Consider the following 17397-nt stretch of genomic DNA (forward strand, 5'->3'; position numbering starts at 1 on the left):
TGTGGGGCCCAGGCCATTTTATCATTCAATGTTATGCCAAGATATTCAAAAATGTGGACTCTCTCTAACGGAACACCGTCCATTAGAGGATGCGGATAAGTGGTTGGTTTGGCATTGAAAACCATTACTACTATGACAAATGCTTACCAATGGGTTGCTCAATATCATGCGCACACTTAGAGGCATTCAGCGGTTTCCTGGAGTGGGAGCTAGGGCCACGCGCTCCAATAGGGGGACGGGTCCACTATTTAGATGACTTCCTTTTTATTGGCAGGGTCGGCACGGGGGATTGCACCAACCTCCTGCAAATCTTCATGGCCCTGGCTCAAGAGTTGGGTATCCCATTAGCACAGTACAAGACAGAGGGCCCACCCACAAAACTATCCTTCCTCGGGATAGAGCTGGCCTCAGTGGCCGGGACATGCAGATTGCCGCCCGATAAGGTGATCGAGCTAAAGGGAATCATTGGGAGACTAAGGCAACAAAAGAAGGTGACACAGGATAGAGTAGATGCTCAAGCAAGGTCCTTGTGATGCAACATGGCAGGGACCCCTGGGAGCAGGGGGTGGGCCCATGAAAGGGTCCAGGGCAAGCGGGACGGCACTTGCAGCCCTGGCAGGTCCTGACGGACACCCTCCAAGTCGGTAGCAAATTGATACCTAGACGCGTGAATCAGATGCCCAGACAAGGGGCCCCTCCCTTCCCTGGAAACTGAGGAGGCTGGGTCCATACAGAAACCAAAATGATTGCAAAGACAATGAAATGAGTTAACATGGACATTAAGAGAGCAATTGGTATGACCATGAATTTTGCAAAATGTATAAATATGTTATGTTGAATAAACTGTGACCTTTTAAGGCACCAAAGCACGTTGTCAGTGGTGTGATTTGAGGGTTAATATGGATGCAGTTTTTTTGGAAGCAGGGGAGAGGGGGGTGGCAACTTGCCTCCTGAATGGAGTTGTGTATGCTCAACCATTTGTAATTGCTACTACTGAACATGTACTCTCTGCATATCAGCCAGCCTCACTCATGATGCCTCTGTCTCCCCAGGTTATGCTGCCTTCCTGAACCCTAGCGGCTCTGTGTTTCTCCAGACGCTCTGTGATTTGCTCAGGGGTGAAGAGAGGCATCTGGAGCTGCTGCAATTGATGACGCGACTCAGCCACACGGTGGCCCACCACTTTCAGGCACGTGGCATGTACCAGGGACACAAAGCCATGCCTTGTCTCGTCAGCAATATGACGCAAGAGGCCTACCCTTTCTGTACGCTCACCAAGGAGGAGCGGGAGCAAAGGCGAGTATCCGCTGGAGAGCCATGACCAGTTGATGACGTCATAGGAAGCACTGGCTGGACCAATGGCTTCTGGCTAAGGTGTAATGGATGCACCCTCAGGAAAACTTCATGACTCATTAGTTCTGGTGCAGTAGTGTGCTCTACTCTGATACTTTGATGTTTCAACAGAACAGCCATCTAAAGTGTGCAGTTTTTATTTTGGGCAAAGCACAAGCTCGTACAGTGCAGCATTCAAGTAAACTGAACTCTAAACCTTAGGCGTGATAATCAAAAACAAGTGGAGCACATTGGAATAGATTTGCCTGGTTTGCACTCAGTTTACCTTGATGAGATGTTCAGAGCATTTTCCAGGGCCCTAGCGTAGAATTATAGACCCACTGTAGTAGGGCAAAAGGTGTACCTCCACTACACTGGATTCGGATACACAACATCGGAACACTTCAAACACTACATCGAATGTCATTACTATACGTAAAAAATATAGTAACAAAGCAAGGCTTACGTTCAAAACTATTCTAAAAAAAGTATTGTATTTATTAGAAACAATACACTGAAAAAACGTTTAGGTATACCGAAATATTTTAAAACAATCTGAAAGAGGGCAAAAAGGTAAAGACGCTGATGCGCTTATCCGGGATTCCAATTTAATTAATTCAGCAACTGGTTTCGGTCGCATCGACCTTTCTCAAAGGGAAGCCATTGGCATCTTTTGACCACACACCTACAAGTCGATTGCTTCATTTAATTAATTTTTGCCCCCTGATTGGCCGTTTACTAGAGCATGCTGGTACTTGTGGTGAGTAACACCACATATGTGTGCTGCAATGACACTTGCAAATAAATCGTTCTGTCGATGTAGTGCCAGTGATGTAGTGGCTTTCGATATTGTGACTCTTGATTTAGTGAAATGTACGCTTGTAGGAGGACCATTTACAATCCAGAGGCTTCATCATTTTACATTACACCACTGCCATGACCTTCAAAACACTACAGTACCACCTTCACGCCTACATCAACGTTACAACACAGAGCCTGTGAGAGCTCCCCTAAACACAAACACAGTTTTAGTATGAGGGGTGGTCTTAGCGACGTGTCTGTGGGTCTACACAGAGGTAGACTGACCTGTAGGAAAATTGAAGCTTCTGCTATGAAAGGCCAATAAGGCAGAGGAAAAATCTTTCACATGTCTCTCTTTCACGTCTTCCTATGAGCAATATTAAATGTAGATTGGAGAGGAGGACAAGAACAGATTAGACAAATTACTAAGTAATTAGCTACATAGCTAACCTGTTGTCTGAAAAGTACATGAAGGTAGGCTCGCATAGCTGGATAGGGACCAGCATGTTGGGAATTCTGTCAGCCAGTAGGCAATTTTCCAGGAAACTAGAAGCAAAAATGTCCTCATCGAACACCTGAGGAAATGTAGAGAATTTGAACGGTCCATTTCCTGACCGTATTGTAGTGTCGTGCACGCAATAATGACAGACACTTACTTATTAATTATGGAGCTTTATTGAAGCACTCCTTACTCGTCCCTGTCCCTACTCTAACTAACTCTTTCCTGCCCTTGCTCCTCCTCTTCCTCCAGCCCCGTAACTCCACCCACACCCAACTACTAGACTGCTCACATCATTACATCTCCCCCTTTGTTAACAAATGAACGAACACTGACTTGATTAGAGTTCTTCAATGAGTCTCTTGGGCTTTTGAATATTCCTTCGAGGTCGGAGACTCACACCTGCATCTTCCTTCGCAGCTTCTATCTGAGTGTCAGGTCTCTGTACTGCACCCAGTTGATTAAATCCCACTGCATCTCGTTGATCTATTGTTCTATCAAGAGCCTCTTTCATGACAGGGGTACACTTTTGAAAATGTGAAACATTTCGGGTAATCCGTCTGTTCTCAAACTCCGTAGTGATCATTGTACCCTTCTGCTGGGTGATTACCAAAGGTTCATCTTTGAATTTACAGTCCGTTTTCTTTAGCTGTTCTTGTTTAACCACCACACAATCCCCTGCGTGCAAAGATGGAGACTTTGCTCTCCTTCGAGTGTCTGCATAGGATTTCATTTTGCTCTTGCCGGCTCGATCCGCCAGCACCAGTTCTTGATGGACACATGCCGGAGACACTGTTCGCAAAGCTCCTTCCCATGTCGGAATCCGTGTTCTAATGGGTCGCCCCAACATGAGAGTGGCAGGACACTTTCCTGTGGTGGAAACAGAAAAAGTTGGCTGGACAGGAAGAATTCTCAAAGAAATTCTACAGCCACGCAGTCACACTGTACCACGTGACCACTGGATTATTATTCCAAACACATTTATTTTATCGTTTTTTAAAGGTTTCTTACAATTCCAAACGAAAGCACAAACAAAATGACTATCAGAACAGTGGGTTCATGTACACAGTATCTACAAAAATTCAAATATACAGTATTTACAACAGTCGAATCAAACGACACAAATAGTGACACACCAAAATAGATAAACATATACTGATTCAATTAAATTGCAGTTATATACAGTGCAGTAATAAAGCATGAAACAAAAAGAGGAACCAGTCCTTAGAGTAATGAGACTAAGGGACAGGCGGGATTCAGATGGAAATAGGTGCCTGCCTGTCTACCAAAGCCTGTGGTCAAGTCTTTCTTGGGGGTTGCACTGCTAGGATCCGGAACACTCAAAATAGTTGTATCCTAGCGGCACCCTTTAGGATTACCACAGGGTGGAAGTGTCGACGCGTTTCGAACCTAGATGTTGTAGGTTCTCTTCAGGACAGGGACTGGGGATAATGAATCTGCACAAGGCCACAAAAGTTGGCGTAGTGTGGGTAGGTCGCAGAAAATATTCAAGGCTGTTATTTGCACACTGATAAGCCGAAAACGTGATGTCCGCGGCGCGGGACGCACTCAGGGTCGGTGGACCGCTCACATTTTGCAGCGCAGAAAATGGTAGCTGAACTCCGAGCGGACATAGATTGAACTCCATGAGGAAATGAAAGATTGATTCTTCCTGAACGACGAGACTCGGTGAAATTGACACCGCTGGCTGGCCTGAATTAGGCTTCGCTTCACTCGCTGTCCGCTCGGAGTTCAGTGTGCAAATAACAGCCTTGAATATTTTCTGCGACCTACCCACACTACGGCAACTTTTGTGGCCTTGTGCAGATTCATTATCCCCAGTCCCTGTCCTGAAGAGAACCTACAACATCTAGGTTCGAAACGCGTCGACACTTCCACCCTGTGGTAATACTAAAGGGTGCCGCTAGGATACAACTATTTTGAGTGTTCCGGACCCTAGCAGTGCAACCCCCAAGAAAGACTTGACCACAGGCTTTGGTAGACAGGCAGGCACCTATTTCCATCTGAATCCCGCCTGTCCCTTGGTCTCATTACTCTAAGGACTGGTTCCTCTTTTTGTTTCATGCTTTATTACTGCACTGTATATAACTGCAATTTAATTGAATCAGTATATGTTTATCTGTTTTGGTGTGTCACTATTTGTGTCGTTTGATTCGACTGTTGTAAATACTGTATATTTGAATTTTTGTAGATACTGTGTACATGAACCCACTGTTCTGATAGTCATTTTGTTTGTGCTTTCGTTTGGAATTGTAAGAAACCTTTAAAAACGATAAAATAAATGTGTTTGGAATAATAATCCAGTGGTCACGTGGTACAGTGTGACTGAGTGGCTGTAGAATTTCTTTGAGAATTTTTCCTGTCCAGCCAACTTTTTCTGTTTTCCCTACGGTTGAGATCCGGGCTGGGTAGATGTAGGATCCAAAACCTTCATTGTTTCATTACTTTCCTGTGATAGCATGTGGTGTCGTTCGATATGCTAGCAGGACCTCATTGAGAGTCACTTGCAAATCCCGTTTGTCCAAGGTGGCTTGTTGAAATGTCTTTTTTAAGGTTGCCATGAATCTTTCAATAGTGCCATTGGCTTGTGGCCACAGAGGCGTGACCTTGCGATGCCGGAAGTTGAGGTGTTTCGCGAACTGACTAAATTCATGTCCATTAAAAGGAGGACCATTGTCTGTCTTGAGTTCCTTGGGGACGCCCCAGGCAGCGAACACTTCATCTAGCACAGCAATCATGCTAGAGGCATTGGTGGAGGATACAAACTGTGCTATTGGAAACCTCAAGTATTCATCCATAATTGCCAGGACGTATTTGCCTGACTGGAGTGGTCCATAAAAGTCCATGGCAAGTTCTTACCATACCCCACTGGGTAGCTTGGTCATTTGAAGAGGAGCTGGGGAATCTCCGTGACTGACCAATTGACACTGGGGACAGTCCTTTAAGGTGAGCTCCACCATTTGATCAAGCAGTGAAAACCATACTCGCTCTCGGAGAGCTCTTTTCGTTGCGACCACTCCACGGTGACCCTCGTGGGCGAGGTTAATAACACCTTGACGTAAATGCCTCGGGATGACAATCCGATGATCTCTCAGTTGGAGCCCCTCTGGGGTGGCAGATAATTCTTCACTGATATGCCTGAAAGCTTGCATCTCTTGGCGGACTTGAGGATCATTCTTTTCTTCCTCACTGTCATGTCTCCAGCGATGTGTTCGCAGTCGGCGCACCACTTTTTGAAGGATGTTGTCTTGTGCAGTGGCTTCCTGTATTGCTTCCAAAGGGACCGCTGGTGGCCGGGCTAGACCCACTACAAAATGTATGTATTCTTCAGCTATTGAAGGAGGTGAGACCTGGGATGCTTGAGGGCGTCGGGACATATAATCCGCAGGATTCGCTGCCTTTCCCGGTTTGTGTATTATTGTGTAGGTGTATTCCTGTAGGCACAAACCCCACCATTCAATTCGAGGAGGCATCTTGGCTCTGGGGTTTCCAAAGATGGTGACGAGCGCCTGGTGGTCAGTCACCATGGTGAAATGCTTTCCATAGATGAATACATGAAAATGCTCGCAGGCCCATACGACCGCAAGATTCTCCTTCTCTGGTTGGGAATAAGCCTTCTCGGTGTCTGAGAGGCTGCGGCTGGCGTAAGCCACGATGTGTCGTTGGTCAGTGTCATTGTCATACTGAGCCAGGATTGCACCCAGCCCCACTGGGCTAGCATCTACCGTTATCTCCGTCTTCCTCTTGGGGTTAAAGTATGCCACATTGTCAGCTGATTCCACAGCCTGTTTAATTTCTTGAAAGGTCCGCTCACACTGGGAGTTCCAGACGAACGGTTGTCCTTGCTTGGTGAGGGCTCGTAGTGGGTGACTGATGGTGGCGTAATCTTTTATGTATCTTGCACAATAGGTCGCCATGCCCAGAAAAGATCGGATGTCACTCACATCTTGAGGGCTCTTGGTGGCATTGAGCGCTGTCACTTTCTCAGGGTCTGGCTTCATCCCAGCTCCCGAGAACACATGTCCGAAGAATTTAAGAGTGGATTGATGGAACTCACACTTGTCCTTATTGAGGGTAAGGTTGGCTTCGAGGAGAGCATGGCATACTCCATCTAATGCTTTGTCATGTTCCTGTGTGTTCGACCCATACACCAAGATGTCATCACTGTAATTCAGCGAATTTGGTATGTGTCTGATGGTCTGACGAATGACTTCTTGAAATATTTCCACCGCAAAGGAGATACCAAAACTCAGCCGTTTGTATCGAAACAAACCCAGATGAGTGGCGAATGTTGTTATGTATCGCGACTTCTCATGTAGTTCCAACTGGTGGTACCCCTTGTGTAGATCAAGTTTGGAGAAAACTCCTGCTCCATTTAATGCTGATATCATGTCACTCAAGTGCGGCCCTGGGTGATGCTCTCTTTCTATGGCCGTGTTGGGAAGCCTCATGTCCACACATAGACGCACCTTTTCGGGAGTGCCTTTCTTTGGGACGATAACGACCGGTGACACCCAGGGTGTTGGACCGTCAGTTCTTTCAATAATGTCTGCTTTTAACAACTCCTGAATCTCATCTTCCACCGCTTGCTGGAGATGAAAAGGTACACGCCTGGGGTGCTGGGCCACAGGACGCACTTGTTCGTTAATGTGTAGTCGAATAAGACCTTTGTTCATTTTTCAGAGCCCAGTGAATAACTTGGGGAATTTACGGATAATGTCCGGATCATCACTGACTCAGTATAAGATCTCAACCAGACAGAGGCGCTCCGCAGTAGGCAGCCTGAGGAGACAATCAGCCTCCGGACCCTCAATGACATGAATATATGCTGGCACAGAGGTGGATTCGTGTTTGAGTGTCGTTGCAAATTTGCCCAGGCATGGAAGTGTTTTTTTCGCCATCTAAGTGAACACTCTGACATGTGCCGGACTCAGGAGGGGTGGTGGCTTCATTTTGTTGTATTCGGTTACGGGCATGTAGTTCAGTGACGCCCCGCTGTCTAAAACAAACTTGGTCGCATGTGTCCCCACTCTTATATCTAATGAAGGGTATTTCTTTAGCTGATCCGGGTCCGCTACCATGCAGATATATTCATCCGTATATTCTGATTCCAGGGATGTGGATCTAGATCCTCTCAATGGCGACCTTTTCGGCGACCTTCTCATCCATTGGGACTTGCGAGACTCCCTGTTGAAGTGAGAAGAGCCAGAGGATGACATTGCTCGATCCTTTACTGCTTTCGCATGATGACGCCTTGGCTCCGGGCGAGACGACCTTGTGGCTTCACTTCTTCTTTCTTTGCTATATACTCCACACATCACCTCAAAGTGATTCTTCCATCCACACTTTCGGCATTGTTGTCCCATTGCTGGACACGCATCTATGTGTGGGAAGTCGTACCCACATCGATAACATTTTCTTGAACGATCAGGTTTCTTGTCTTTCCGGCCAGATTCATGGCATCTGTGTCCTGTGTATTGATGACGGGATGCCGGTCGGGACCTTCTCTGTCGATCTCTTGATAATCTTCTGCGAGTGCTGTTGGCTTGCATCCGATGTGCTTGTTCTTTCCTCTCACTATGCCCTGTCTCCATTCTTTTGGCATGTTCCTCCGCTTGATCATGCACTCTGGTCATCTCCTCTATCTCCTCGAGATCATGGCTTTTCCTTAGCAGCCGCCTTCGAAGTGTCTCTGAGTGACAACCTTCAATGACTCGCAGTCGGATAACATCTTCCGTCGAGAACGCGTCAAAGTTGCAATACTGAGACAGTCGGTGTAACCTAGATATGAATGTGCTCATCATTTCCTCCTTGTCTTGACGGGCTTGGTGGAATACGTATCTCTCATAATCCACGTTTCGTTTGTGTACGAACTTTTTGTTCAACGCATCTCGCACTTTGTCATATGTTCCTTTATCATCCGTCGGCAACTCTTTGATCAATTTGCAAACTTCTTTTCCCACCAGATTGCGGAATGCATTTAGTTTATCTCTGTCTCCCGTGACTTTTGATCCTTCAATATAATCTTCAAAGTCCTCGAGCCACTCCTGCCATCTGGGGCCCATGCTTCCGCCACCTACCAGAGTCAGTGGTTCCGGGGGGGAGGCGCAGATGTGAAACTCCAGTCGCAACAGGGGCGGCTGCTGCTGCACCGCCACCATTACGGTTTGGTGAATTCGACATTTCTGTACTGGTGTCTCGACGATGCTTTTCCACTTACTTGAGCTCGTTGTTCTTTGCCAGTGCTTGTTTGACTCTTGCCAATGCTCGTTTTGCATCAACCAGTGCTTGTTTGCTTGCTTCTTGTCTTCGCCAGTGCTTGTTTTGCATTTACCAATGCTTGTTTGCTTGCTTATTTTCTTTGCCAATGCTTGTTTTGCATTTACCAACACTTGTTTGCTCGGTTCTTGTCTTCAGCAATGCTTGTTTTGCATTTACCAATGCTTGTTTGCTTGCTTCTTGTCTTCGCCAATGCTTGTTTTGCATTTGCCAATGCTTGTTTGCATGCTTCTTGTCTTCACCAAAGCTTGTTTTGCATTTACCACTGCTTGTTTGCTTGTTTCTTGTCTTCGCCAATGCCTGTTTGGTCGTTGTCAATGCTTGTTTGCTTTCTTCCTGCTTTGCCAATGCTTGTTTTTGCATTCACCAATGCTTGTTCTTGCATTCACCAATGCTTGTTCTGCATTTACCAGTGTTTATTTTGTGATGTCTTGTACTGCCTGACCTCAAAATGGCCGCTTGCAATCTGCACAGAGCGGATGTCCTAAGGGCTGCCTGATCCCAAAATGGCCGCCGCTAATGAAATCTCATTTCCCACGAGACTTCAGCTTCATTCATTCCTTTCAGGCTGACTCAGTCACCGGGACTCACCGACCGCCGGTCCTGCAGGCAGCAGCACGGTGTCGACGCTCCACACACCCCCAAATCACTGGAACATCCAGGTAGGATCGGGGTGGGCTCCCGACTCTACTTATTCAGTCTCGGGCCGTTTCCGCAACCGGGCCAAGTCGCACACATCTGGGGTGAGCTCCCGATTTTGGCGCGAAGCAGCGCTCGGCTCCGGTTCTTCCCAGCGCTCGATCACGCTGGTCAGGCAGGGCTCCACACGATCCACGAATCGCGGAGCTGAGGCGCTTACCGCTGGCCTTTGGCTTCAGGCGGCGGTTTCTCTGGGGGCACACGTGTCGCGACGGCGACCACGTTTCTGGTGCTGCCCGGGACAGGACGTTCCGCTTCATGCAGTCAGGGATGGCAGGTTCTAGCATCCCACCCTCGTCGCCAGCTGTAGTGTCGTGCACGCAATAATGACAGACACTTACTTATTAATTATGGAGCTTTATTGACGCACTCCTTACTCTTCCCTGGCCCTACTCTTTCCTGCCCTTGCTCCTCCTCTTCCTCCAGCCCCGTAACTCCACCCACACCCAACTACTAGACTGCTTACATCATTACACGTATTACTACTCGTAAGGAACTGTACCTCTTCATGGGAAGTCCTCAATAAAATAATGGTATCACCCACTCTCTGCTTTTGATGTGCTTCCCAGAAATATAACGTCATTTAGATAGGGAAAAGTAGTACCATTTGCACACTTTGAATTAGTCAACAAGCATTGTACAATTAATAATTATGCAAAGGAGAGAATTAACATATTTATTCCTTAAACATTTTAAAGTTTTATTAAAACGATGTGCACTTTTCTTGTTTTGTTTCATTGATAATAACCTTATTTCATGCTGACTTTGATAGGAAAACTATCTGAAAAAAGCTGTGTGAAGTATCATGTCTTGGTATGCTGCATTCAGAATGTGTGATGTCACTAGTGACATGTCCTCTTAGCGCTAATGGCTGTACTTACTGCTAGGTATAGGTTTTTCCACAATTGGAATGCTGTAAGAAGTTTGTGTTCTGTAAAGTTCCCCAACACAGAGATTGTCCGGAAAGTGAGTTGGGTGCCCTAATATGGAGTCCACATAATTGACATAATGAAGATTTGGGGGGATCTGGGTAAGACAACTTTTGTCCCCCCCTACTTTCCGAATGACTTTGAATTTATTAAAATCTTTCACTTAACACAAGCGCTCGTGATGGAAAACAGTACTATAAACTTTATGTTGTACTTACAGAAATGTGGCGGCCAAAAACAGCTGAGAACAAAACTAAGCTGACAAGCAAGCATGCCCTGTTTTCAAATTAATTAAGAATCCTTGATTTTTCACATCTATTACAGCTGCAGTGGTGTCTTTCCCAGTCACTCTTCAAGGCACCATTTGAAGATGGTGGCCCTGCCCAATTGCCGCTTTGGACATGCCTTAAACTTGCTCAGGCCAACACAGGGGTTTGGGGTTTGCTACTTGCCACCTCTAGCCAGAGAGTCAAGCAGTCTGTCATTGAGGTTTCTCTAAGGTGGTACCTCGAACAATTGAATCTAGCGTGATTCCCCAACACCGTGCTGTGTAAAGGACTGGCCATGTGGACTGCGGTTATGGCACTCCATAGGTAAGGTCCCTGTGTAGTGTGGTGTGAACCTTTCCTTGGTTGATGTTTTTGTAGTGAATCATGTGCAAACAGTGGATTATCGGCTGGGTTTGATGGTTTCTGTAAGGTAAAGACGCAAGTGAGAGGGCCCAGTAGCATCCCCAAACAGTGTGCGTGTCTGGAGGGTAGTATGCACAGTTTAGATGAAAGAGCAGTCAGCTTTTTCGCAGCCAGAAGCATTATTATTAACTTCTGGCCTAATAACGTGGCAGCTAGTTTACTGGGCACTATAGTTGGCAGTAGAAGAAATGTAGAGCCCTTAGGGAGTAGGGAAACCTTGCCACACACCGGTGTGTCTATGTGGACAGTCATTCATGAGTTGTGAAGCGCCATGGATGTCTGGTTTTGTATGCCTACTTGCAACATGAGTTTGAATGGTGGGTCACGTGTTATTTACATGTTGATTTCCTTAAATTAGAACCATGCGAGGGCAAGCTTGATATAGGGTTGGCCCATAGAGCAAGTCCCTTAGTAAAGTTGGTTCTTGCAATCTTCCCCAAAAGTAATGTGTTAATAGCCGCATGGTAGCTATGGAATTACACGCATCATAGTAAGGGGGAGAGGGTCTGCCCTTTCCCATCATCGTCATGTCAACGTAGCAGCCATTGCAGTCTTGTGCTCTGTGTCCACAGTGTTACCCTTTATCCATGCTTTCCTGTGCCCACCCACGCCTCCCTACATATTATTGTTCTCGTCTTCGAATCAGTCTTCTCCCCTGTTGGAATCTCCCGGTTTCACCACCCATGGTTCCCTGACCATGCTCTATGTTCTACCAGATCCTGGCGGATGTGAGCACGTGACCTGCAGCACGTCCACCAAAATGAGCCTTTCACATGGAGGAGCCCTCTACTTTTGCAGAGTGGAGCACAAGTAAGATCTGATATTGTGTGAGGGGAGCGAAAACTAAGTGGAAGACGGGATGTGGCTTAGCGGCCGGAGCTTCCGACTTTGGAACTGGGGAACCAAGATCGAGCCTCGGTGTCGGCTCAACATCCTGTAATTCTGGGAAAAATCATGCAAACTATCCGTGCCTACCAAAAATGAATGTGTCCTTGTGTAATGTAACTGGTGCTCATGTAAAGTACTCCAATATCTTCGGATCGAGTTTGTGCTATATAAAACAGCAAAAAGAAGAAGAGATCAACTCTTATTCACAAAGGTAAAGTAAGTTTACGATTTTTTGCAATTCACAAAACAATTTTAGTCTCTGACACGAGCGTGGACACTCCGCAGTCATAAATATAGTACTCATAACATTTCTTTGTGAATTGCAAAAAATGTGTGCTTCCACAAAAGTGTAAGTTTATCTTTGTGAATTAGGCCCCGAGTGTGTGTGCAATAGAGACGGGAAGATTAAGAAGAAGACCTGATGTTAACGTGGGTGGGAAACAGAGAGTGAGGGCCAGATTATAGTTCTGCTTGCTAGGGAGAGGCAGAAAAGGAGTGGGAGGGTTCCTGGGTTATAAAATATCCACAGTTGGTCATGTGAGGCAGGTTCTGTATGTTTTCCTCTTGAAAATGTTTTTCAGACTCCTGTACAAAGGACACTTTCTCCGCTATCTTTAATCTTGTGATTGCTTACTCATACTGCTGTTATCGGCCGCGGTCACATCGCTCACGCCTGCAGGTCGTGCTTGGCACGCTAGCTGCCAGCATTCTGTTTACCTCCTTAGAGATATCATCCCAGTTCTGAAACTAAAGCGTTGTCATTGCCCCTGCCTACCTTTCCCTCATTCGGAGCAATTGGCCTGGTCACACCAGAACCTCTGAGGTCAAGGCTTCCTGCACCCAACGCACAACAGATATTCTACCATAATGGTGCTATCCAACACCACAACTCTATCCCATGGTCCATTCTCACCAACCCTTTTCTTCTACTAACTCGCCCCAATGAGATGTGGCTACCAGCAGGGTCAGAAACACATCAGGAATAGCCAGCTATACAGTCTAAGGTGGTCCCACAGTCAATGACTGTGAAGTCACTTATACCAAAGGTATGTAAAGCTCTTGCGAAAGTCCAAACGCATCATGGTGGATCTGAGCTGAGGTGCTGGTCTCAAACCAAGACTGGGCAAAGCACATAGAAGGGGCTTCAGAAGCGCGTGAGATGTGAAAGGAGAGTGGAGTACACAGGCAGTCTATGGCGCAGTCATGCTATGTTAATTATTTTGTAAATTGTTTGACGTCACCTTAAGATTACCTCAGAGCACTAACGGGGTCACTTAGACCAATGAGATAATAAGAGATGAAAAACTAACCCACTGTAAATAACAGTGACTTTGCTGACTACGTTTGTTTTGCATGTGATTATGCCCTCAATGGTGAATATTTGGTTGATATCATGAGCATATGTTTTTGAAGCCTTTTCCCTTAAACTAAGAACAATAAAACATGGTGTGTCTGTGTGTGTAGAGTAGTGCTAGATGTGAGATAAGTAATGTAGTTTTATAATTCATTATCAGTTTTCATATTTGTAATTGTGTGCATCTAAATTTACATTTTTAAAATGTGATTTGTCTGGGTGTCTGCATTGTTTAGAGTAATATGACCATTTTTTAAATTAATTTTATTTCTTCTGTTATTTAGTATCTTTTTGCATTTTTACTATGTGAGTTGCATGAGCGTCTACCATCTCTAAAGTTGTATGTGTTTTCTTTAATTTATCTTTACTTTGTAGATACAGGTAGCTGCGTCCGGTGCAGGTAAGAGCCGTGGGGCGGGGGGATTTCGACTGAAGACGACGAAGTAAATATAATAAAGAATTAATTTTTCCTTGTTGTCATCAGTCGAAATCCCCCTTCCCCGTCCCAAATTACTAACCTCACCACTCTTACCTGCACGGGCCACGGCTGGATGCAGGACTTTTTGGCTAAAGCGTTACTTCCTGCCTCAATCGATTTAAGAGTGACTCTTCCACATTAGCTATTAGTGGGAAAATGGGGTAGGTGACTTGAAGTCACACACCCTTGGCTGGAGTAGAGTTGAGCTGGTTTGGGCTATAGTAATAATGGAGTTGAGGTGGATGTAACCCCTGGTCCTCTGTTCACTGGCCCCTTTCCTTTGGTCCTCCCCCCTCCCCAGTTTCTTCTGTCCGGACCTTGGGCATCAAGATCAGTAATGATCTTTCTATGCATGCGCACATCAGTTCCGTTGTCTCCTCCTGTTTTCTTTCCCTCCGCCTCATTCGAAAAATTTCCCGTTTTTTTTCTGTTGATGCCCTCAAAGCCATCATTTCTGCCCTTATTACATCCCGCCTGGATTATGGAAACGGCCTGTACGTAGGCATTCCGGCCTACGAAACTCGCCGGCTCCAGGCCATCCAGAACCAGGCGGCCCGTCTTGTTTTTCGTCTCCCTAAGTTCTCCCACATCACTCCTGCCCTTAAATCTCTTCACTGGCTCCCCGTTCATTTCAGATCCCAATTTAAACTTGCCTGTTTGGCTTTTCGGGCGCATGCCCGCTCTGCTCCTCTCTTTATCAATTCCTTAATCTCTTCTCACGCTCCTTGCCGTTCTCTTCGTTCGTCCTCTCTCTCTCTTCTTCACGTTCCCCGCTTCCGCAAATCCCGCACCGGAGGCACCCGCTTCTCGGTGCGGGCTCCCCAGATCTGGAATACTCTCCCTCTCTCTATTCGTTCCATTCCTATTTTCTCACACTTCCGTAAAGCTCTCAAAACTTTCCTTTTTCTTCAGGCTTTCCCTGGTTAATTCCCCTGGACCCCTGGCAGTTAGGGTTGTGTTCCTCAGCGCCAGGAAGCCGCTTGGCCGCAGTGCGCTCTAGAAATTTCTTTTTCATTTCATTTCATAACAAGTGATTTGCCACTGACTTAATCTTTAGTAAGTGTGTTTTTGTAGTTGCATGTCCTAGCCGCACTCAAATATTTAATTTCATCTTATCACTTTGTAGTATATATTTGCCATTTTGCAGCCACTTCCTCTTGTGAAGTTATATATACTACATGGGACCTGGGTAGGGACAGATCGATACCAGTACCTTTGAGAGTTGCATTTATGAGTATGTGAAATAATACTAAAGCAATACTACTACGCATGCTCGTACATGTTTTTCTGAATTGCCCCCTTTAATATATTAATGCAGTTTTTAACATAGAATGTCCAAAATGCAGTGCCTGGTGGAAGCTGAGCGCAAAATACAAGGGTGAGCAGTATTCACGATGATCTTGTAATGAGTGCAAGTCAAAAACAGGCACAAGAACTGAGTATGCTTGATTTTGGACATATACCCTCCTCAGAAGGACGCTGTAAATGTTATAAATCAGTGGTGCTTAACATGTGGCTCGAAGACCCCTAGGGGGCACGAGGCCCATTTAATAATATTAAAAGTAATACATTAAAACGAATAAAGTATATACAATTATAGAAGCAAAATTGAAAACGTGAACACTTTTTCTGTGTTTGTGAATTAAAATATTTAAATATTTGAGCAATTGTTTAGGCCGGGCTCCCAGGCTTGTAATAGTAACTCAGTGGGGGGGTCCCCAGATTCCAGTAATGACATAGTGGGGGTCCCCGGATTCCAGTAATGACTCAGTGGGGGTCCATGTTGTAGATCATCAAGAATACAGTGGAAGTTCGAAATGTGGGCAATGCCTCCTCTATAATAAATTAAGGATGCACGGAAGTCTGCAGTTTTTAGATTAAGGGGCGGTGAGCTTTTTCACAGTCAGATGCAATTACTTTCGGCCTAATAACGTGCCATTAGATGTTAAAATAGTTAAGGGTCTATTAGAAGAGCGGGAAAGTCACCGCCCGCCTACCATTTCCCCGCCGGAAATGGCAGGGGGGATCATGGCGGACGGAAAGACCGTCCGTCCGTTTTCCACGCATCGACGAGTTGACCGAGAGGAAAAAGGGCTCAATATGGTGGCGGTGTCTGCAAGACACTGCCATCCATATTAAAATGCAGGCAGAGATGTGTCTTTCCATGGTGCCGTTGCCGCCATGGAATGGCAAGTGGTGTCTGCATGTGGGGGCCCGTTGCAGGACCCCGGAGGGTTGGGGGGTGGAGGGTGCACATGGGGGGGGGGTAGAAATGGTGCCCCCCCCCCCTTAATTGGCATGGACAAGATGGCAGGCACCGCGCGGTGCTGGTCACCTTGTGCATCCACAGCATTATGGCGGGCGGTGCTGTGAGCACCGCCCGCCACAATGTTGTGGATGGGGGATGCCACTGCAACCATGTAGGTGGCATCCTAATTGCCAGTGCGGGACTGCCGCACCACTGGCGGCCGGTCCCGGCACAACTAGGGTGGCGGGCGGACTAAAGTTTGCCCGCCATCCTAATAGATCCCTTAGTTAGGTACTGGAGTAACCAGTAAAAACCGTTTTATTTGCTTTGCATCATACTGCCTGAGCTTCATGATACAGCTGGTAGCATCCCCTCTGCGTTGCCTTCACTTGCCTTCCCAGCACCACTCTCCGGCGAGCATCCCTATCACAGAGGCTGCCAGCCTCCAAGCACCAAAGGCGTGGGTGGTTAAATGTCTAACACCCATCCTAAGTCATTACTCACGCTGTGATCCTCTTGTCACCTTCCCCAATCTTCTTCTGTCCAAAACCATACACTCTCCCATTCCATGCTCTCTTTTTTGTCCTACTCTGCACTCTGATGTTTCTCGTCCTGTGCACTCCTCATCCCGGGCATTCCTATCCTATGATCTGTTGCTACACACTGGCTCCCATCCCATACTTACCTCCATCTTGCTCTCAAGTGTTCTCCTGCTGTGCACACGATTGATCATGAACTCTCCACCTTGTGCACTTCCTATGCTCTACGGCAAGGCCGGCTTTAGCACTTGTGGTGTCCAGTGCAATAAATCTTGTACCCCCCCATGACATCCTTCTCCATTGGTTCCATCACTCCCACCCTCAAACAGAGCCCCTCATCTCTGTGTAGCCCCTCTCTCAGAACTGAGCCTTTTTAGCAACATTAGAATAATGAAAGACGGGGTAAACATCATTCCAACCTATCCCATGCAGTTTGCCTGCAGCATTTTGATGACAGCTCACTGTGCTATATTAGGATTGTAACTTATGAGCTGCAAGTAAGATATTTTCAAATAGTTTCCCTTCCCCACCTGTCAAGCTCAGAGCCAGGTGCGACTGCACTGGTCACATTGCCCTATAGTCGTCCCTGCTCTCCAGCTTTGTACTCAACACCCCTGTGCTTCTCTCAGCTATGCACG

General features: G+C 46.4%; 1 protein-coding gene across 1 annotated transcript in view; it reads left to right on the forward strand.

The window, feature by feature from the left end:
• Window positions 1-10354, forward strand: part of LOC144791923 (caspase-7-like) — a 204575-nt gene extending 194221 nt beyond the window's left edge. Inside the window, exons 4-5 of the mRNA XM_078666734.1 lie at window positions 1053-3507; window positions 5112-10354. Coding sequence (XP_078522860.1) covers window positions 1053-1321 — 269 coding nt within the window. The 3' untranslated portion in view covers window positions 1322-3507; window positions 5112-10354. The remainder of the gene's footprint in view (window positions 1-1052; window positions 3508-5111) is intronic.
• Window positions 10355-17397: the final 7043 nt, after the last annotated feature.

This window comes from Lissotriton helveticus, chromosome 11 (genome assembly GCF_964261635.1).
Source record: "Lissotriton helveticus chromosome 11, aLisHel1.1, whole genome shotgun sequence".
NCBI lineage: Eukaryota > Metazoa > Chordata > Amphibia > Caudata > Salamandridae > Lissotriton > Lissotriton helveticus.